The 22,948-nt window shown below is 39.5% G+C and overlaps 1 protein-coding gene across 1 annotated transcript in view; it reads left to right on the forward strand.

The window, feature by feature from the left end:
- Nucleotides 1-22,948, forward strand: part of PTER (phosphotriesterase related) — a 73,721-nt gene that overhangs the window by 24,011 nt on the left and 26,762 nt on the right. The window contains exons 2-3 of the mRNA XM_043479626.1: nucleotides 13,458-13,927; nucleotides 16,613-16,878. Of these exons, the coding sequence (XP_043335561.1) occupies nucleotides 13,496-13,927; nucleotides 16,613-16,878 (698 nt within the window). The 5' untranslated portion in view covers nucleotides 13,458-13,495. The remainder of the gene's footprint in view (nucleotides 1-13,457; nucleotides 13,928-16,612; nucleotides 16,879-22,948) is intronic.

Here is a 22,948-nt window from a genome sequence, read left to right on the forward strand (position 1 = left end):
CTTTTGAATTTCATCCTGTGATACATTCACTATGAGTACCCCTCCCCCTCCAACATTATCAGGTTTAGATAAACCAAATCTATACACTAATGAACTGACCATTCAAGAACTAGTTCCCATTTAAGCATTCCTGTTTCCATCATCCCAATTTCTGTTCCTGCCTAGCATCTGAATATCTTTTTCTTCATCTCTGTGGATTGGCGCAAATAGTCAAAAATATCAAGGGATAAAATGCAAATAGATTGCAAACTGAAATTGAAAGTTTAAAAAAAAGATGCAGTTGTATCATGAAGTTGAGGAAAGTGATACTGGAGAAATCCTACAATATATACCCATGCAAATCTTATGATATATACAAACCCATGCAAATGAGGATGTGACAGAATTAGACCTTTAACAGTATCAGGATCACTGCTTCAAAAGAGAATATGAAACATAAAACTGGTTAATAGAGGACTGTGGTAAAAAAAGAAAATGAAAACATCTTCAGAAATATTTTTGCAAAATTAACCTTTCTTATTACTGGGGTGCAAAAGTAAAGAATATCATCATATCCCCTTATGATTATACAGTGGAAGTGACAAATAGATTCAAGGGATTAAATCTGATACAGTGCCTAAAGGACTATGGACGGAGGTTTGTGACATTGTACAGGAGGCAGTGATCAAGACCATCTCGAAGAAAAAGAAATGCAAAAAGGCAAAATGGTTGTCTGAGGAGGCCTTACAAATAGCTGTGAAAAGAAGAGAAGCAAAAGGCAAAGGAGAATAGGAAAGATATACCCATCTGAATGCAAAATTCCAAAGAATAGCAAGGAAAGAAAAGAAAGCCTTCCAAAAACAACAGGATGGGAAAGACTAGAGATCTCTTCAAGAAAATTAGAGCTATACCAAGGGAACATTTCATGCAAAGATGGGCACAATAAAGGACAGAAATGGTATGGAGAATGGTATAACAGAAGCAGAAGATATTAAGAAGAGGTGGCAAGAATACACAGAAGAATTATATGAAAAAGATCTTCATGACCCAGAAAACCACAATGGTGTGATCACTCACCTAGAGCCAGCCATCCTGGAACGCAAAGTCAAGTGGACCTTAGGAAGCATCACTATGAACAAAACTAGTGGAAGTGATGGAATGCCAGTTGAGCTATTCCAAATCCTAAAAGAGGATGCTGTGAAAGTGCTGCACTCAATAATGCCAGCAAATTTGGAAAACTCAGCCGTGGCCACAGGACTGGAAAAGGTCAGTTTTCATTCCAATCCCTAAGAAAGGAGATGCCAAAGAATGTTCAAACTACCGCACAATTGCACTCATCTCACACGCCTGGAAAGTAATGCTCAAAATTCTCCAAGCCAGGCTTCAACTGTACATGAACCATGAACTTCCAGATGTTCAAGCTGGATTTAGAAAAAGTCAGAGGAACCAGAGATCAAATTGCCAACATCCTTTGGATCACTGGAAAAGCAAGAGAGTTCCAGAAAAACATCTACTTCTGCTTTATTGATTATGTCAAAGCCTTTGTCTATGTGGATCACAACAAACTGTGGAAAATTCTTAAAGAGATGCGAATACCAGATCACCTGACCTGCCTCTTGAGAAATCTGTATGCAGGTCAAGAAGCAACAGTCAGAAGTGGACATGGAACAACAGACTGGTTCCAAATCGGGAAAGGAGTACATCAAGCCTGTATATCATCACCCTGCTTATTTAACTTATATGCAGAGTATGTCCTGAGAAATGCTGGGCTGTATGACGCACAAGCTGGAATCAAGATTGCCAGGAGAAACATAAGTAACCTCAGATATGCAGATAACACCACTCTTAATGGCAGAAAGTGAAGAAGAACTAAAGATCCTCTTGATGAAAGTGAAAGAGAAGAGTGAAAAAATTGACTTAAAGCTCAACATTCAGAAAACTAAGATCACAGCACCTAGTCCCATCACTTCAAGGCAAATAGGTGGGGAAACAATGGAAACCATGACAGACTTTATTTTGGGGGGCTCCAAAATCACTGCAGATGGTAACTGCAGCCATGAAATTAAAAGACACTTGCTCCTTGGAAGAAAAGTTATGACCAACCTAGACAGCATATTTAAAAGAAGAGACATTACTTTGCTGACAAAGGTCCGTCTAGTCAAAGCTATGGTTTTTCCAGTAGTCATGTATGGATGTGAGATTTGGACTATAAAGAAAGCTGAGCACCAAAGAATTGATGCCTTTGAACTGTGGTGTTGGAGAAGACTCTTGAGAGTCCTTGGACAACAAGGAAGTCCAACCAGTCCATCCTAGAGGAAATCAGTCCTGAATATTCATTGGAAGGACTAATGCTGAAGCTGAAACTGCAATACTTTGGTCACCTGATGCAAATAACTGATTGATTTGAAAAGACCCTGATGCTGGGGAAGATTGAAGGCGGGAAGAGAAGGGGACAACAGAGGATGAGATGGTTGGATGGCATCACTGACTCAAGGAACATGAGTTTGAGTAAGCTCTGGGAGTTGGTGATGGACAGGGAGGCCTGGTGTGCTGCAGTCCATTGGATCACAGAGAGTCGGACACTGAGTGCATGAACTGAACTGAATTTCATCAAAAATATTACACCCTTTCTTTCCCCAAATCCAACATTCGATTAATTTTTTCATTCTAAGAATTAGGACCTATCTATAATATTGACTTGTTTTTATAATATTTTATGTTTCTAATTTGAAATTTTAATCAAGCCCTTTAAATATGACTTATTATTCAATGTTGGTCTCTGTGTATTTTGATTACCCACTGCTGTGTAACAAACTATCCCTCCAAAACACAAGTTTTAAATAACAGCCGTTTGATTATCTGCCATAATCATAACCCTGTGGGTTAGCCAAACTGTGCTGGGTTGGCTGTAGCTGGGCCAGCAGTCAGGTGGGATCTTAGCTGGGTTAGAAGGTTCAAGACAACTCATCCATCTGGTACCTTCCAGAGACAGCCACAAGGCTGAGCTCAGTGGGATGATGGGGTGGGGGTCAGCCTCTTGCACTATACATGTAGCCTTAGGGTCTCTCCTTCTCCACATGAGAGGGTAGCCAGACTTCTTACACTGTAGCTCAAGATTTCCCAAATCACAAAAACAGAAGCTACTTCAGAAAATGTGAGTCCCCAACTGACATAGCATCATTACTGCCGCATTCTGTTGGTTAAAGCCAATCTCAGACCAGCTCAGGTTGAGCCTAGAAACAGGCTGCACAAGTGTATGAATATTGGAAAACATAGTTCACTGAAAGCTAGCTATGGAGACCAGCTAACACACAGTTTGAAGTGCCTTCATTTAAAGAGGCATTTCTAGGACCAGTTATCCGTGGATAATGAGGACCTCCTGTAGCTGTAATCACTTCAGTCAGTCATTTCCAAAAGCCCAGTGAGTTGTGATGTCAATTCTAACAGTCAATCTGCTTTTAACAATCATGGGCCTCAAGTGAAGGAATTGCTTTCTAAGCAAATTAGTCTCAGTTTGATTCATCAACTCCAATCTCTTATTGTTAGGGTTTGTTTTTTTTTAAGAGAGCAAGTTTAGGTTCATTTGCCTAAGGATACTCAGCCACTATTTGGAAAAAGATACAGTTGGGCAAATAATAATTAAGGACATTTGTCTGGTGCTTTATATTTTACATAATGCTGTTGGGTACCATCTTATTTGCTTTTCATTTCAAATATTAAGCAGTAGATCAGGCAGATCTACCACAGTTTTCAAGTGAGGAGACCAACATATTAGCTCACTGTAAGCTTTAAAATTTTTCACACTTACACAGGTAGGAAACACTGGAGCCAGAACTTCAAGTTCGCAGTCCTTTCAAATCATCCATCCCTCCTAGCATCCAGGAGAGTCCTCTTTTAAGCTGAACAGTAGCTGAAACTGAAATTAATTAATTAATTCTCTGTCTCTGACTCTCTCTCATGTATGTAGGTATTCACATGTATATAAAATGTACATTTTTTGGTTTTGGCAACAAGGTTTGTGGGATCTTACTTTCCCAACCAGGGCCTGAGCCCAGGCCCACGTCCGTGCCAAGTCCTAACCTCTGGACTTCCAGGGAACTCCCTAAAATGTACATTTTAAAAATAATTCTTAAAGTACAGCTTTTATTCATAATGAATGAATAGCACTGATATTTAATGAAGTTCATTCTTTCACTTTCTTATTATATGTATGAATGTATGCATATCTATCCATTCCAGTATTCTTGCCTGGAGAATCCCATAGACAGAGGAGCCTGGTGGGCTACAGTCCATGGGGTAATAAAAAGTTGGACATGGCTGAGTGGCTTAGCACATGCATATCTATATAAAACATATGTTTTTTAAAATGTTACAAAATGTTTTAAAAAGTACTATCTTCATGGATAATGATCTCTTGAAAGTCAGTAATATCTGTTTCAAGTTCAAGGCTATCACCAAAACATGGAAGTCATCTAGAAGTCATCTGGTCAACCCTTTCATTTCACAGATGGGGAAACAGACTCAAGAGTGTGAACTTATCTGCCCAAAGCCACACAGCTGTTTAGTGGCAGAGCCAAGAGCCAACACTAACCCAAATGTTCTTCCATTTAAACCAAGCCACCTCAAAAACAGCCTCCCAGATGAAATTGTGTGAGGAATAGAGATGTTTTGTGGTTAAGACATTAATTTAATCTGCCAGGAATTAAAAGTAACACAAATTTTAAGACTCTTAGTGACTAAATACAGTTAAGGACCAGCTGTGCAATTTGTTCAAAATATTGCTGTTTCCAAGAGACAACCTAGTGCTGGGAATCCACAGAAGAAAAAAAAATCCTCTATAATAAGCTGAGCACCGACCTCACTTCAGAGAGTTCATTACAAAGAAAAAGACGTTCTAACTATTGCATCCAGTAACTTGTCCTAGGTTTCATTTCCAAGAGTATATGTTAGCAAAATCAAAAAGTTTACATCAAACATTCTCAGCACTGAGTGTGGAAACTTCTTCTGAGAATAAGAAGGGCTAAGATGAGTTAAAATCTTAGGTTTTCAAATGAAGAAAAACACAAAGATCCATTCAGTTCTGCAGACAGCATTTTGCCAGCATTGCACAACTATTACTTATAACACAACAATAAGTAGTAAGCAATATTGTATTCTGGCCTCAGTAGAAAGAAATATTTTTTTCCTCTCTTCCACCCTCTCCCATACACCCCTCCTCTGTCCCTTTCTTTTATTGTTGTTGTTGTTCAGTTGCTAAGTTGTGTCCGACTCGTTGTGACCCCATGGACTGCAGGACACTAGGCTTCCCTGTCCTTCACTGTCTCCTGGAGTTTGCTCAAACTCATGTCCCTTGAGTTGGTGATAGCATCCAACTATCTCATCCTCTGTTGCCCCCTTCTCCTGCTGCTTCAATCTTTCCCAACATCAGGGTCTTTTCCAGTTGAGGGGACTATATTTTCTGTTTGTTGCCTAAACAGGTAATAGATTCAAGAAGCCAGTGGTATGATTTATCATAGCTATAGTGTGTGTGACTTGAAGAGTTGACTAGTTAGCACATGTCTGACTAAATTAGAATCAATGAAGCTACAGGCTCTATCCCTTTAGTCAAGACTCCTGTGCAGTTTCTGAGTTTAATAATCACGTGAATGATTAAGGAGCCCAGGACCACATTAAGGAGCCCAGAACCGGGAAGGGTGGAGCTGACCTAGAGGAGGGCCTCTTTGCCAAGCACACCTGTCTGTGACCAAATTTTTCTAGGAATGTCACACCTTGGGTACATCTCTGCTGCCATCTTCATATTTCTTGTTTGAGATTTGGAAATATCCCCACTTTGTCTCTTTTACTGTCTTAGTCAAATAGAAAAAAGAAATTGGGGGATGAAACCCACCATTTTCCTCTGAATTCCAGATACAAGTTGCTCATTTGTATCCATGAGTGTTTTTTTTTTTGTTTTTCATTTCTATTTTTTGGCCTCACTGCACAGCATGTAGAATTGAACCTGTGCCCCCTGCAGCGGAAGCCCAGAGTCCCAACCCCTGGACCACCAGAGGAAGTCTGTGGCTTCGTTTTATTTATGTCACAGTTTGAAGAGCTTGCTGGGTCCCATCACTGCTCTGTGCACTGAGGTTGTTGGGTTTCTTTTTCTTTACTCAGGCATGGCTATTGATCTTTGGACAGCGTTTAATAGGAAAACTTATAAATCTCCACACAGTAGAGCCACTTAACCATAAATATTTGGGTAAGTGGACATGCGGTGACGTGTGTGAAGAGAGATTTCTTGTGTCACAGTTGTTCAGCCACCCGACCGATGCTGTCTGAGAGGAGGCGTGTCAAAGGCTTGAACCTGCACATGATGGAAGTATTCAAACAAGCTTGAAAAAGTATTAGGTGGTGTTTAAAATATTTTAGTCACAAATCAAATGTCAGCTGAAAGTGCAGCTTTTATGGAGCACCGCTGCTCTGTATGATGTCACCCATAAAAAATAGAAGTGCCCACACATTTCCATCAGACGGCACTTTTCTCTAAGGAGCCCATTTATTTGGGGGATTCCTTTATAGCGTCAGCAAGGCCAGTCAGAAACTTCCATCCGCTGTACTTCTTTCTGCTTCTGCTGTCTCACCATCTCCACTGGCATCAAGCTCAGAAAAAGCCACCACCTCATTTTGTCCAGATTCTACCAACACCCCGCTGGTCTCCACAGGCACACTGGTTGCCCTTCTGTCCATTCTGCAAACAGTTGCCAGGTTATTCAGATCATATCTTCTGCACAAAACTCTGAAATGCTTTCCCATTTTTTTTTTTAATCTGTTAGGGTTTGATTAGGGAAAACAAACAACTCAAAGTGAGATGGACCAAGTCAGTTCAGTTCAGTCACTCAGTCATGTCTGACTCTTTGTGACCCCATGGACTGTAGCACGCCAGGCTTCCCTGTCTATCACCAATTCCTGGAGCTTATTCAAACTCATGTCCACTGAGTCGGTGATGCCATCCAACCACTTCAACCTTTGTCATCCCCTTCTCCTCCTGCCTTCAATCTTCCCCAGCATCGGGGTCTTTTCAAATGAGTCAGTTCTTTGTATCAGGTGGCAAAATACTTCAGTTTCAGCTTCAGCATCAGTCCTTCCAATGAATATTCAGGGCTGATTTCTTTAGTCTGGACTGGTTGGACCTCCTTGCTGTCCAAGGGACTCTCAAGAGCTTTCTACAACACCACAGTTCAAAAGCATCAATTCTTCAGTACTCAGCTTTCTTTATAGTCCAAATCTCACATCCATACATGACTACTGGAAAAACCATAGCTTTGACTAGATGGACCTTTGTTGGCAAAGTAATGTCTCTGCTTTTTAATATGCTAAGTTGGTCATAGCTTTTCTTTCAAGGAGCATGCATCTTTTAATTTCATGGCTGCAGTTACCATCTGCAGTGATTTTGGAGCCCAAAAAAATAAAGTCTGCCACTGTTTGCATTGTATCCCCATCTATTTGCCATGAAGTGATGGGACTAGATGCCATGATCTTCGTTTTCTGAATGTTGAGTTTTAAGCCAACGTTTTCACTCTCCTCTTTCACTTTCATCAAAAGGCTTTTTAGTTCCTCTTCACTTTCTGCCATAAGGGTGGTATCATCTGCATATCTGAGGTTATTGATATTTCTCCCAGCAATCTTGATTCCAGCTTGTGCTTCATCCAGCCCAGAATTTCACATGATGTACTCTGCATATAAGTTAAATAAGCAGGGTGACAATATATAGCCTTGACATACTCCTTTCCTGATTTGAAACCAGTCTATTGTTCCATGTCCAGTTCTGACTGTTGCTTCTTGACCTGCATACAGATTTCTCAGGAGGCAGGTCAGGGGGTCTGGTATTCTCATCTCTTTAAGAATTTTCCACAGTTTGTTGTGATCCACACAGTCAAAGGCTTTGACATAGTCAATAAAGCAGAAGTAGATGTTTTTCTGGAACTCTCTTGCTTTTCCAGTGATCCAAAGGATATTGGCAATTTGATCTCTGATTCCTCTGCCTTTTCTAAATCCAGCTTGAACATCTGGAAGTTCATGGTTCACATACTGTTGAAGCCTGGCTTGGAGAATCCTGAGCATTACTTTGCTAGCGTGTGAGATGAGTGCAGCTGTGTGGTAGTTTGAACATTTTTTGGAATTGCCTTTCTTTGGGATTGGAATGAAAACTGACCTTTCCCAGTCCTGTGGCCATGGCTGAGTTTTCCAAATTTGCTGGCATATTGAGTGCAGCACTTTCATAGCATCATCCTTTAGGATTTGAAATAGCTCAACTAGAATTCCATCATTTCCACTAGCTTTGTTCATAGTGATGCTTCCTAAGGCCCACTTGACTTCACATTCCAGGATATCTGGATCTAGGTGAGTGATCACACCATCATGGTTTTCTGGGTCATAAAGATCTTGTTTGCATAGTTCTTCTGTGTATTCTTGCCACCTCTTCTTAATATCTTCTGCTTCTGTCAGGACCATACCATTTCTGTCCTTTATTGTGCCCATCTTTGCATGAAATGCTTCCTTAGTATATCTAATTTTCTTGAAGAGATCTCTAGTCTTGCCCATTCTGTTGTTGCATTGATCACTGAGGAAGGCAGAGCTTAGAACTTAAAAAGTTGTTGAAGAATTGAACTGAAAATCAATTCACCAAACATCCACTTGCCAATTTCACCATTGCTTCTAGAATTATAATTGTGTATCTCCAATCTAGTCTAGTACCCGGCACGGAAGGCATAAGGGCAGAAAGAGGGCTTATGTCTGTGGAATAAGACAGTGCGTTGCCATTAAAGAAATTCCATTCAGGCATATGTAAAATATTCAGAGTTTTATAAGTCCTGCTCTGAAATATGAAATATAACTGAAATGGATCTCACTCTAGGCAGACAGAAAAATCTTAAGCATAATGACAAGGGTGAAAACACGTGGCACAATTTCAATGAAAGGAAACTAAATTGCTCCCAAACTGCCCACTCACTTCCCAACTCTAATAATTAGGCCAATTTACTCTATATTTTATGAAAGTTCATTGATGCATATATTTTCAAAAAAGACGGAGCCTACACATTGCCTCTAGTTTCCAGTTCAGTGGTGTAGTGTTATTCTCTGAGTCTGTTCTTTTTTTTTTTTTCTTTAATGTTCTATGCTCTTTTTATCGCTCTCTCTCTCTCGACTCCATACCTATTGGGATTGGCAGTGCTGGTTCCTTTGACTGGGCTCTGATAGTAATTGCAGACTTTCCTCAGTCTCTCTGACTGTTCAGATTTCATATGTGAAGTACAAAAATCTTGTGGCAATTGTGTTTATAGCTGTGGCTAACCCTTTCCCCTCCCGGAGAAGGAAATGGCAACCCACTCCAGTATTCTTGCCTGGAGAATTCCATGGACAGAGGAGCCTGGCGGGCTACAGTCCATGGGGTCGCAAGAGTTGGACACGACTTCTCAACTAAACCACCACCACCACCAACCCTTTCCCCAGTACCTTCTGGGCAGATGTATGCAGCGCTGAAGTTTGCAAGTCTTGCGTAAAATGCCGGAAGCCTCCTTTTTGTGTTGGGGCTGGGGTTGGGGCCTCAGGGGTGCGGGGTGGAGGCGGGTAGGTCACTCCTATTTGCATAGTTGTGCACTGCAGCTCTTATTGTGCACTTATTGTCCTCTGTGTTCTGTGCTCTCTCTCTATGGCAGAAGGCCATTAATAGCCCCTTGCCTGCAGATTAAGAAGAGAACAAGTTCCAGGCTGAAAATAGACCCCAAAGGGCTGCCTCATAGAAACCCCATAGTTACTGCACAGAAACTATGAAATCTACCTGCATACTTTAATCTCACTAAAACAGGGGCCCTCAACCCCTGGGCCATGGACCTGTACTGGCCAGGTTAGGAACCCGGCCACATATCAGGAGATGAGCAGTGGGAGAGAAAGCGAAGTTTCTCTGCATTTACAGCCACTCCCCGTTGCTCGCATTACCACTTGAGCTCCACCTCCTGTCAGATTAGCCTCAGCATTAGATTCTGGTAGGAGATCAAACCTTGCTGTGAACTGTGCATGTGAGGGATCTAGGCTGAGGGCTCCTTTGAGCATCTAAGGCCTGATGATCTGATTCTGTGTTATGGTGAGTTGTATAATTATTTCATTATGTATCACAGTGTATTAGTAACAGAAATAAAGTGCCCGATAAATGTAATGCACTTGAATCATCCCCAAACCATCCCTTCCACCTCACCACCCCACCCCTTTGTCCATGGAAAAATTGTCTTATGCAAAACCAATCCCCGGTGCCAGCAAGGATGGGGAGAACTGCACTGAAAGACACATTCTAGCTTAGAGTGGTGTTGGGTCTTCTTTGTTCTTTACTCTTTTCTTATCTTTTAAGCATGGTCTACATTGTATGTGATCATAGGAAGCACCAACTAGTTCTGCCTGAGAGCGTTAGAGGAATTTCCTGGAGGAGATGACATTTCTTAAGTGATATTTTTTTTCACAAAGACTCACAGCTTGTGAGCTTGAGACTTACCAACATTGCTCTTTCAGATCTATATCAATTAAATATGTGGTTTGGCACTTTTCTAGTAAAAGCAATAGTGTTTTGTCAATTTATCCAAGTTTCTGGCCCCTGGAGATACTCCAGGAACACATCTGTAAGACCACCAGCCGGAAGGAGGGAAAGAGTCAATGAACCCATATGGAACGTTGAGTCTATTACTAAATGATACTTTGATTCCATCAACTGAAGGAACTAGCTACAGTCACAAGGAATAAGGCATTGAACAGTGGGTTCTTGGACATCATCAATGGAAAATATTGCCCTCTGTAGTAACTGGCACAGAGTGATTTATAGAATCACAGTGACTCTATAAATAGACAAACATCTTCTGTTATGACCGCCAGTGAAATATTTAGCTGTTGGAAGCCTGACTTGCAGAAGAGCACTCTCAAGCAAAAATTAATGGCCATGCTAGCCACAAGTCCTAAAGTTCTCTGTCAAACAGTCTAAATCAATTCTTTATGCATTGCACACCAATATATGTCAAACACTTGGGTTCCAGATGATTACAATGGCTTGATATAAAGTGGCCCCATAACTCAGTATTCCTCTTTCTCTATCTTTATTTTCACCTTGTCTTACAAATGCGCTGTACCCATTATAAATTTGTCCTATACCCACTGTGCCCCCAAATGATGACTTTTTTAATCAGTCACTTCCTCTAAAAAGGAATAATGCAGGACATATATAAGAGTTTCCAAAGTCAGAGTAACAAAGGTGTGTGCTGGGTGCCAGACACTTGGACAGGTCATTTTACCTGTACTATATAATTTAATTTCATTCTTATGACAGCCTATGAAATGTGCATGTTGCTCTAATTTACAGATGGGAAAACTGATGCTCAGAAAGTCAAAAAGGACCATCCTCAAAGGGATGTGGTTCCCTGGCAAAGGGAGGAAACGGTTTCAGAATTTCATTTGAAGGAACAAAGTGAAATAACACATATTTAATGAACTATTTAAAAGAGTTAAATTCACTGGGACACAAAATCAGTTAGTAGTTATCAGAGTCTTGGGGAAAGAGGAAATGGGGAATTATTGCTTAATGTTTACAGAGGTTTTGTCTGGAGTGATGAAAAAGTTTTGGAAACACATGCTGATGATGACTGCAAAACATTGTGGATGTAATTAATGTCATTGAACTTTGCATTTAAAAATTATGGTCCAGTGGTTAAGAATCCACCTTCCAATGCTGGGGACGTGGGTTCAGTCCCTGTTTGGGGAGCTAAGATTGCAACTAAAGAGCTTCAACTAGAGAAGCTTGAGTGCACCGCAACTAGAGAAAAAGCCAACACGCCGCAATGAAGAGTCCACACAAACAAATTACAAAAAAAACACAAAACTGTTACAATGGCAAATTGTCTGCTATATATATTTTGTGCTTCCCAGGTGACTCAAATGGTAAATAATCTGCCTGCAATGCAGGAGACCTGGATTCGATCCCTGGGTTGGGAAGATCCCCTGGAGGAGGGCTTGGCAACCCACTCCAGTATTCCTGCCAGGAGAATCCCCATGGACAGAGGAGCCTGGCGAGCTACAGTCCACGGGGTCGCAAAGAGTCAGACATGACTGAGCGACTAAGCACAGGACAGGTGGCTCCGTGGTGAAGAATCTGCCTGCCAGTGTAGGAGACTGGAATTCGATCCCTGGATCGGGAAGATCCCCTGGAGAAAGAAATGGCAACCCACTCCAGTATTCTTGCCTAGGAAATCCCATGGACGGAGGAGCCTGGTGGGCTGTGGTCCATGTGATCACAAAAGAGTCAGACATGACTTAGCAACTAAACAACAACATATATATTTTACTATAATAGAAAAAGATGGGAGAGGAGAATAAAAAAAAAAGCAGCAATGTGAGAGCTTCAAAGGATGCTCCGTTTTACTCAGTTCCCAGTAGATTTTTTTCTGCCATCCCTTGGATGTGTCTGGTTGGTGCTCCAGTAGGACACTGTCTCTGGCCGTGGTTTTGTCCTTGACTGTGTACCTTCATCACTTTCAGGATCTCCTTTCTTTCTTTCCAAGTGAAACCCCTTCATTTATGAAATGAAAAGCTGTGGAATTGGGATCTTTGCTGTCACCGATAGAAACTTGGTGCAGACTTATTTGTGTTACAAATGAAAGTAAACAGGATAAACAGAGTGGCATTTGTTCTCTTTACAGACAATAGAGTTCTGTTTTAGAATGCACAGTCACTTTCATGAAGCCTAAGAAGTTTTGCTTTTAAGTATTTTTGAAGTGTATTTCTGACTGTGTGCTGTAGACAGAATAAAACATGTAGAATGAAGAGGTTTGTTTGTTTTTGTTTTTCCATTATTAGGCCTAGACATGCTCCTCCTAGCTGTTTTTTTGGGAATAATCTGTGAAATCGTCATAGTCGATTTTGTTGTATTCCTTTTTGTATCCCCAGTTTTGACACGGTGAACCTTGTACCATGTGGCTAGTAAATGAGTCATGGAGTGATTAGTCATCACAGTATATTTAATTTAGCTGGAAAATGACAAATGAAACAGTTCTGATATATGGCTACTTCTGATACAAGTTATTGATTATGAAGTTTTTTAAATGGACATTATTGTTGAATTATCCAAGGAAGCATAGCTCTGACTAATGAGATAAAATTAAGCAAAAGAAAAATGTGAACTGAATATCAAGAAATACTTCCAGTAGATGAGCTTGGGATTAAATCAGACAGAGAAGTCCCAGTGGAAGAGGTTGGGGGACATTTAACACCATGCATGTCACTTTGAGCTGCAGTGAACTTAAACAATTTACAAGCGACAGACTCTGACTTTGGCAGGATGATGAGTGAGATCATATCTCTAGTTTCATTGATTCTCTTATCCTGGTATACATTCACAGCTTCACATCCCCTATGGACAGAATTTCTGTGTGTGTTAAATTTTCTGATTATCGTTTTCTTTTTTCCAGGAAACACTCTTTTTAGAGCATCGCCCGGTCCATCAGAAATGTCTTCCTTAAGTGGAAAAGTCCAAACGGTCCTGGGCCTTGTGGAGCCCGGCACACTGGGTCGCACCCTGACCCACGAACATTTGACAATGACCTTCGATTGCTGTTACTACCCACCTTCTCCAAGTCACGAAGTTATCTCCAAGGAGCCTATTATAATGAAAAATTTATTTTGGATCCAGAAAAACCCTTATTCCCATAAAGAGAATCTGCAGCTGAATCAGGAGACGGAAGCCGTCAAGGAAGAACTGTTGGATTTTAAAGCCAAAGGTGGAGGAGCTTTGGTGGAAAACACAACCACTGGTCTCAGCCGGGACGTGCGGACCTTGAAGCGGCTTTCGGAAGAGACGGGTGTCCACATCATCGCTGGCGCTGGCTTTTACGTGGATGCAACTCACTCCTCAGAGACCAGAGCCATGTCAGTGGAGCAGGTATCAATAAAAGCCCTAGTTTCTTGGACAATTGTTGTTGTTGTTCTTTAGTCTCTAAGTCATGTCCAATTCTTTTGCAACTCCATGGACTATAGCCCACCAGGCTCCTCTGTCCATGGGATCTCCCAGGCAAGGATACTGGAGTGGGTTGCCATTTCCTTCTCCAGGGCATCTTCCCGATCGAGGGATCAAACCCTTGTCTCTGGCTTGGCAGGTGGATTCTTTACCACTGAACCACCAGGGAAACCCTTCTTGGACAATATTTGGGTGTAAATTCAGAACAGTCAGCCCTTCAGGCCTTGGATTATCCCTACATGTCATCTACATTTGGAAATGTCATTGGCTCAGAGACATGCTATGGAAATTTGCCAGCTAGCAAAGACATCTGTCACTGGGACCTAAATTAGAAACATTTTATTTTATAAAGAAGCAGCATCCTGGAAGAAGATCTTAATGCATGGGTCACTGAAAAAGCTGATATGTTCATACTTAGATTCACGTATATGATATCTGCTCGGTAGTGGTGGCACAGGCTTTGTGTAAACCTCAGCTTTCCATTGTAAGCTACAGTTATGCAACCTCAGTTTTCTTTCTGAATTTTATAATGTAACCAGCAATAAAAATTCACTGTAGGGTGAAATTTGGCAGGCAGAGACTTGGCACTTTTGCAAATATGTTTCCTTCTCCTTTTACAAAAAGGAGTAGAAGAAAATCCACTTTCCTGTTTTTGTTTAAATAGGATCTTAAGCAAGAATGGGCAGAAGGAAAAGTAAATCTTTCAGGGATTAAAGAGAAAGAATAAGCCACAAAGCTTTTTTGCATGTGTATGTGTGCTCTTTCTATATATACACATAGTACAGATGTATATGTATTTACATGTATATGTATATATTCATGTGTATCTTCCATTATCTGTTTCATAGGCATAGAATGTCAGCTGCAGCCTTTGCAAAGAATCAGTTAATCTTTAAAATACTTTATATTTCAGATTTTTATCTGCATTTTCTCCAATCAGGCCTTTCTCTTTTTAATTGGTGTCTTATGTATTTATTTACTTTTGACCACACCGTGCAGCATGCAGGATCCTAGTTCCTTGACCAGGGATTGAATCCAGGCCCCCTGCATTGGGAACATGGACTGCCAGTCTGTGTATGTGCTCAGTCGTGTCCAACTCTTTGCCGACCCATGAACGATAGCCCGCCAGGCTCCTCTGTCCATGGGATTCTCCAGGCAAGGATACTGGAGTAGGTTGTCATTTTCTATTCCAGGGGATTTTCCCAGGAATTGAACCCGAGTTTCTTGTGTCTCCTGCATTGGCAGATGGATTCTTTACCACTGAACCACCAGGGAAGCCCAGGGACATACTCAAATATATATATATATATATTTTTTTTAATTGGTCCCTTTTTATACACTGATATTATTTGAAGACTACCCTGATATCAGGGATTACACATTCTTCTAACCACACTTAGCAGTAAATATAAATAGGAACTCCCCCAAAATGTCATCTTAGAATTATATGCTGTGAATTTGCTTTGCTGCATAGTGTAGCTTCCCTGGTGGCTCAGACGGTAAAGAATCTGCCTGACCCAGGTTCGATCACTGGGTCGGGAAGATTTCCTGAAGAAGGGAATGGCAATCCACTCCAGTATTTTTGCCTGGAGAACTCCATGAACAGAGGAACTTGGAGGACTATAGTCCATGGGGTTGCAAGAGTCAGACATGACTGAGTGACTACACTTTCTCTTTCATAGTATAAAGGGATTTCCCAGGAGACTCAGTGGTAAAAAATCCACTTGCCAATGCAGGAGACATGAGTTCAATCCCTGGGTCAGGAAGATCTCCTGGAGAAGGAAATGGCAGTCCACTCCAGTATTTTCACCTGAGAAATCCCATGGATAGAGAAGCCTGACAGGCTACAGTCCATGAAGTCACAATGAGTCAGATGCAACTTAGCAACTAAACAAAAAAAAGAGTAGGGCAAAGGACAGAATAAATAATAGAGAATTAAAGAATTACTTGCTACAGTTGACACAGACTCAAAGACAGTCTTTTTACATTCTACATGCCCCTGAGATTAAATTATGGATTTTTATCTCAATGAATGAATGAATGCACAATGTATGTACTCTTCTTAAAAGTCACTTTTCCCCATGTAGCTTCCTAAATCCATGAATTTCTTGTTAAATAGTCACAGTAAGATACTATTAAATCTTTGATTTAGAGTAACTTGTGCTTTTTGTGTTTCTATTTAATTAAAATTTTTTAAAATTTTCTTTGGAGTATATTCATTACCAATGTTATGTTAGTTTCAGGTGTCCAGCAAAATGATTCAGTTATACATATACATGTATCTATTCTTTTCAATTTTTTTTTTGCCACACTGTGCAGCATGTGTCATCTTAATTCCCCAACGAGGGACTGAACCCAGGCCCCCCGAGTTGGGAGCACAGAGTCTTAACCACTGGACTATTCTAAAATTCTTTTAGAGTAACTTGTTGAATTTGAGATTTTGCCAGTAAAATGCCTTTCTCATTCGTCAGTATTAACTGAATGAATGTTGAATACATTTATACATTTTTAAAAGAATGAGTGACTCAATGAATAAATTCATTCACATACTGTATTGACTCTCTGTTGATAAAATCCAGTTTATAAATTTTCATTCTCACTCTTCCTTAGCTTACTGATGTCCTTGTTAATGAAATTCTCTGTGGAGCCGATGGAACCAGTATCAAGTGTGGCGTTATTGGGGAAATTGGTTGCTCCTGGCCTCTGACTGACAGTGAAAGAAAGGTTCTGCAGGCAACAGCTCACGCCCAGACTCAGCTCGGCTGTCCTGTTATTATTCATCCCGGAAGGAATCAAAGTGCACCATTTCAGATTATCCGAGTGTTGCAAGAAGCTGGAGCAGACATATCCAAAACAGTTATGTCACACATCGATAGGTAAGCAGAACATCTACCAATTAATGTCAACTATCACATGATTCATGGATGATCAAATAAATAGAATCATCAGATCAATGAAACACTAGAGAAAACTACTAACTCCATGTTAGATAGTATTTAGAAAGTTTTACCATAAACATTAATAAAAGTCACTGATGCCATTTTTGTGTCCCTAGACTGTGTCAGTACCCTAGGTACTTTGCATAAGTCATTTCTTTTAATTTAGTTACTCCTTCATAACCCTTCATGGGAGCTATCACTGCTTTGCCTCAAGGTATGATGTCACAGTTGGTGTCAATTCCAACTGCTTAGTATTTACCAGTAGTTAGAGTGATAAATTTATCTGCAAATATAAAGGGAAGGCAAATTGGTTTCATTCTGAGAATAAAAACACACATATAAATGTTCCTGTTGTGATTGATGGTTTGAATCATCTGAATTTTGGAAAATGCAATGCTAAAAAAATAATAGTAATATGTATATTATTTGTTTGATGGTATTATATCTTAGTTTCCTATGGTTCTGTAACAAATTATAAGAAACTGGGAGGCTTCAAATAGTAGAAATGTATTCTCTGACAGCTCTGAAAGCCAGCAGTCTGAAATTAAGGTGTTGGCAAGGCTGTGCTTCCTCCAAGGACCTACAAGGAGGAGCCTTCTTTGCTGTTTTCACTGTCTGGTGGTTCCAGGCTTTCTTTGGCTTGTAGCCACCTAAATTCAATTTCTGCTCCGTCTTCAGATGGCCTCCTCAAGCCTGTCTGTGTCTCCTCTTTTGTCTCTTATGAGGTACCCGTCATTAGATTTAGTGCCCACCCAGATCATCCAGAATGACCTCATCTCAAAATTGTTAACTTAATTACATCTGAAAAGACCCTCTTTCCAAATAGGGTCACTTTCAAAGATGCAGAGTTGAAACATGGACATGTCTTTTTGAGGTCCACCACTCAGCCTCCTTATATTATATTAGATGCATAGGGTCAGTAAAATAACTGACTATATAAACAGACATTGGTTACAGTTATTGGAATGAAAAAGCCCAACAATGTTGCAAAGGCTAGCCACTGGTCCTTACACTGAATTGATGAAGGAATTAACGTAGTACCAATGAGACTAATAATACATTACTTCTATCTTGCAAAGTGGAATAAAGCCATGTTAGCAGACCGATAAATCCTGATGATGAGACCTGACAGTCTGCTATTTAATAAATTAATGTTCCTATGGAATGTATTGGCAAAATGCTTCATCTTGATAAAAACACTGTAAAATCTTGTGCAGAAAAAATATTAAACATATTACAGTTGTGGCAGAACAGAGAAGCCAGTGTTAATGGGAAAACTGAGGGACATCGAGGTAAAGGCAGCTGTTCTGGCAGCTGGTATCCAGATCAATACTTGGCAATCTTCAGGAATCTTCTGGTTGTACTGATAAAATACAAGGATGCTTCTTGATAATGATCATTGAGGTAGTACATCACAGTGTGAAGAATAGAATCTTTGGACCCAGAGACACCTTTTATATCTTGCCTCTACCATTTGCTCTGAGGTCCTGGGTGGCTTCATTTGAATTTAAAATAATGTATTTTTATCATATTTTGTATGATATGGAATATATGTAGTACCTTTAATCAATAAGATGATTTTTAATTCTTTTTAAACAGTGTGAAATATATCAGACATGCAAAAGTGTATAGATAATGTTTTTAAATTTTAAAAATATTTATTAGGTTCCTGAAAACATTGTGTTCTGCTGTTATCTATAAATGCTCTCTATATATCCATTAGACTACAGTTGTTAATGGTATTGTTCAAATATTCTATATTTCTACTGATTTTTTGATTTCTCAATCTATTGGTTACCATGAGAAGTATGTTAAAATCCATCATGGTGGATTTTTAGTTTCTGATTGTACATATTTCAATTTTTGCATCATATATTTTGAAGCTATGTTATCACATACATACAAATTATTATTTTTCCTGGTGAATTGAAATATATCAACATATATTGAGCTGCTTTACATTGTAATGTGAATACTAGAGGGGTTTTTTGGTTTTAAAAGCTGTGGAGGGATTGGGGGCAGGAGGAGAAGGGGACGACAGAGGATGAGATGGCTGGATGGCGTCACCGACTCCATGGGCATGAGTTTGAGTAAGCTCCGGGAGTTGGTGATGGACAGGGAGGCCTGGTGTGCTGTGATTCTTGGGGTCACAAAGAGTCGGACACGACTGAGCGACTGAACTGAACTGAACTGAACTGAATGTGCCTATACCAATCTTTACCTATTTGTCTTTATAGTTTACTTGTGTCTTATATAAAAAGCATATGGCTGGGTTTGAAGTTTTACCCAGCCATATTCTTTTTATATGGTAAACCCAATTTTTTACATTCACTATGTTTACTGATTTTTTGTCGTAGTTACTGTTAAAATTTCTTGATTTATTTTTATTGTTTCATTTTCATCTCCGTATTCTATTTTTCCCCTTCTTTGGAAGGTATGTATACTCTTTATATTCTATTAGTGGTTACAGTAGAAAAATCAACATGTATATTTAATGCATAGAATTTTAAAAGTTTTGAATACAGTAAATATTTTTACCTTCCTTCCTTCCTAGTAATATAAGGACTTTAAAATCCTTTAGCCTCAATTGTAATCTAAGTTATATGCTAAATTTTTCAGGATGTGGGGTCTACTTGATTTTTTAAAACCCAGTGATTAGATATTATTTTGTTGTTAAAAACATGGTCAATGTATATTTAGATTAGTGTTTTTGCTTTTTTCCTTTGCTTACCATTTTTTCCTCACATGTCAGATCTTTATCCTTGAAATATTACTTATATCCTGAGGTACATCATTTGAAGTTCCTTTACTGAGGGTCTGTTTTGGTGATAAATACTTAGGTTTCATGTGTCTGAAAATGACTTTATTCCTTCATTCATAAGGAATAATTTAATATAATAGATAATTTATAATAATGAATTAGAATGGATAATTCTATTTAAAAGTTATTCTCCCTAAGTCCTCTAAAGATATTCCATTTTCAGCTGATAAGTATTGCTGTTATATCAGCTTTAAGTAATTGTGTTTCCTTTTAAGTTATGTGTTCTTTTTTCAGATTACTTGTAGCATCTTTGTCACCTGTTCTGTATTTCCCCCTATGAGCTATCTCAGTGTGAATTTCTGTTTTATTTTGTTGCTTGGGATTCCTGAGTAGGAAGGTATTTTCCATTGTTTCTGAAAAACTTCAGCCAGTGTCTCTTCAAATATTGCTTCCTATTTCCCTATTATTTGCATTGTAAACTGTGAGTTGATACATGTAGGATCTAAATACCTGAACTTCATTATCCATCTATGTCTTTGAGCTGTAATTTCTTCAGTCCCATCTTCCTATTTACTACTTCTCTCTCTCCAGTGGAATCAATCTGCTGCTTAGTCCATCAGTTTGGTTTATAATATTAAGAACTATAGATTTTTTCTTACATAAGTTCCATTTGGTTACTTTTCAATTCTCCTTGGTTAATTTTGATCATTTATTTTTCCTTCATCATATTTTCAGCTTCATCTTTTAAAAATTATCAAAAATACAATCTTAACTTTGTAGTTAATAAACCTAATTTCCACTGTCTTTTTACTCTGACTTTATAGTTCGTTGGTTCTCCTGGCCCTCATTCATTATTTCCTTGTAAAATATTACTGTGATCTTAGATTGCTTGGAAATTATTATGAGTCCCAGGTTGGAGGGTATTTTCCTGTTTTTTTGTTTTGTTTTGTTTGTTTCTTATAGGTAGGGGGCATTACTAACTTGAGACTACTTTAAACTAAATTTTTTAAAATTATAAACCAATTTTTACTATAGTAAAATACATACTGCTGAAGAATTGATGCTTCTGAACTGTGGTGTTGGAGAAGACTTTTGAGAGTCCCTTGGACTGCAAGGAGATCCCACCAGTCCATCCTAGAGGAAATCAGTCCTGAATATTCATTGGAAGGACTGATGCTGAAGCTGAAACTCCAGTACTTTGGCCACCTGATATGAAAAACTGACTCATGAGAAAAGACCCTGATGCTGGGAAAGATTGAAGGCAGGAAGAGAAGGGGACGACAGAGGATGAGATGGTTGGATGGCATCACCAACTCAATGGACATAAGTTTCAGTAAACTCCGGAAGTTGGCAATGGACAGGGAGGCCTGGCATGCTGCAGTCCTTGGGGTTGCAAAGAGTTGGACATGACTGAGCGACTGAACTGAACTGAAAATACATATAACATAAAATTTACCACCTCAAGCATTTTGAAGTGTCAAGTTCGGTTGCTTTCGGTACATTCACATTGTTGGGCAGCTAGTCTCTAGAACTCTCTTCATCTTGCACAACCTTAACTCTATGCCCCTGAAACAACAACATCCCCTCTCCCCTCCCCGCTCCCCACCCCAGTCCACGGCAGCCACCATTCTACTGTCTGTCTCTACGAATGTGACTACTGCAGGCATCTCATATATGTGGAATTGTGCCATATTTGTCTTTTTGTGAAAGCTTAAATGTTTGAGGGTTTTAGAACCACACAGATGCTATGAATTTTGGCCCCTAAATTCAGTAAGTACAGGTTTGTCGTTATTGATTCTCATGGAAGACTCTTTTCCTGACTACCTCCATTCCACCAGAAGACAAGACTGAGGAAGAAATAAAATCTCTAAAGACTCCTTCTGTGGGCCAGGTTTTTACTGAGTCCACCCACATGGGTGTTTTTAGGGGGAGTGAAAGGAGCTCTCCCTTTATGTGCTGGTGGAGGCTGTATCTCTGATTTATCTCTGTTCAGCCCAGCACTTTCTCACTTCACCCTTTAAAACCCTCCAGGTAACAGAAAAACAGCAGTCTGATTAAAAAATGGGCAGAAGATCTGAATATATATTTCTCCAAAGAAGACAGAGAGATGATGAACAGGCACATGAAAAGATGCTCAATATCATTAATCATCAGGCAAATTAAACCACAGTGAGATATCATCTCACACCTGTCAGAATGGCCATCATAAAAAAGAACACAAGTAACAAATGTTGGCAAGGATGTGGAGATGAGGAAACCTTTGTACAGTGTTGGTGGGAGTGTAAGTTGGTATAGTCACATGGAAAACAGTATGGAGGTTTCTCAGAAAACTAAAGATAGAAGTAGTATGTGACTCAGAAATTTCACTCCTGGATATAAAGCCCCAAAAGCCAAAAACAATGATTTGAAAAGATACGTGGACCCCCAGTGCTCACAGTAGCATCATCTACAATTGCTAAGATATGGAAGTAACCTCAGGGCCCATCAACAGATGACTGGATAAAGAAGAAGTGATATACAAAACTCAGTCATAAAAAGGAATGAAATTTTTCCATTTGCAACTAGATGGATAGATAGTGTACTACTAGAGAAAGACAAACACTATATGATATCACTTATATGTGGACTCTAAAAAAATACAACAAACCAATGAACATAACAAAAAAGAAATAAGCTCACAGATAAAGAAAACAATCTAGTGGTTACCAGTGGGGAGAGGGTAGGGGGAGGGACAAGGTAGCAGAAGGGGATTAAGAGGTATAAGCTACTATGTATAAAATAAATAAGCCACAATGACATTCTATACAACACAGGGAATATAGTCAATATTTTATAACTAGTAAATGGAATACAAGCTTTAAAAGTTGTGAATCACTATGTTTTACACTAGAAAGTTACATATTATACATCAATTACACCTCAATAAAAAAAACAGGTGGGCAAATGGCAGCTCTGGATCACCCCTACACCTCATTTCTCTGCTATCTCTCTTGTTTCTGCCCCCCGCCCCACCCCACACCCCGAGCAAGTCCTTTGCTTTCCTACCAGCTTAGACAGGCATTTTAAAATATGATCTTTTGTCCCCTTTCATTTTATTCATTATTTCACATGTACTCTGCTTGGAAGTTTTCCTTTGAATGTTCAGCCTGCCCTACTGCTTAAACTAGCTCCAGCTAATTCTTAAAGAATCTTTATGTTTCTTAAAGAATCTATCTGTTTATAGCCAGACATGTAAGCAAGTTAGAA

The sequence above is a fragment of the Cervus canadensis genome, chromosome 10, assembly GCF_019320065.1.
Source record: "Cervus canadensis isolate Bull #8, Minnesota chromosome 10, ASM1932006v1, whole genome shotgun sequence".
In the NCBI taxonomy this organism is placed as follows: domain Eukaryota; kingdom Metazoa; phylum Chordata; class Mammalia; order Artiodactyla; family Cervidae; genus Cervus; species Cervus canadensis.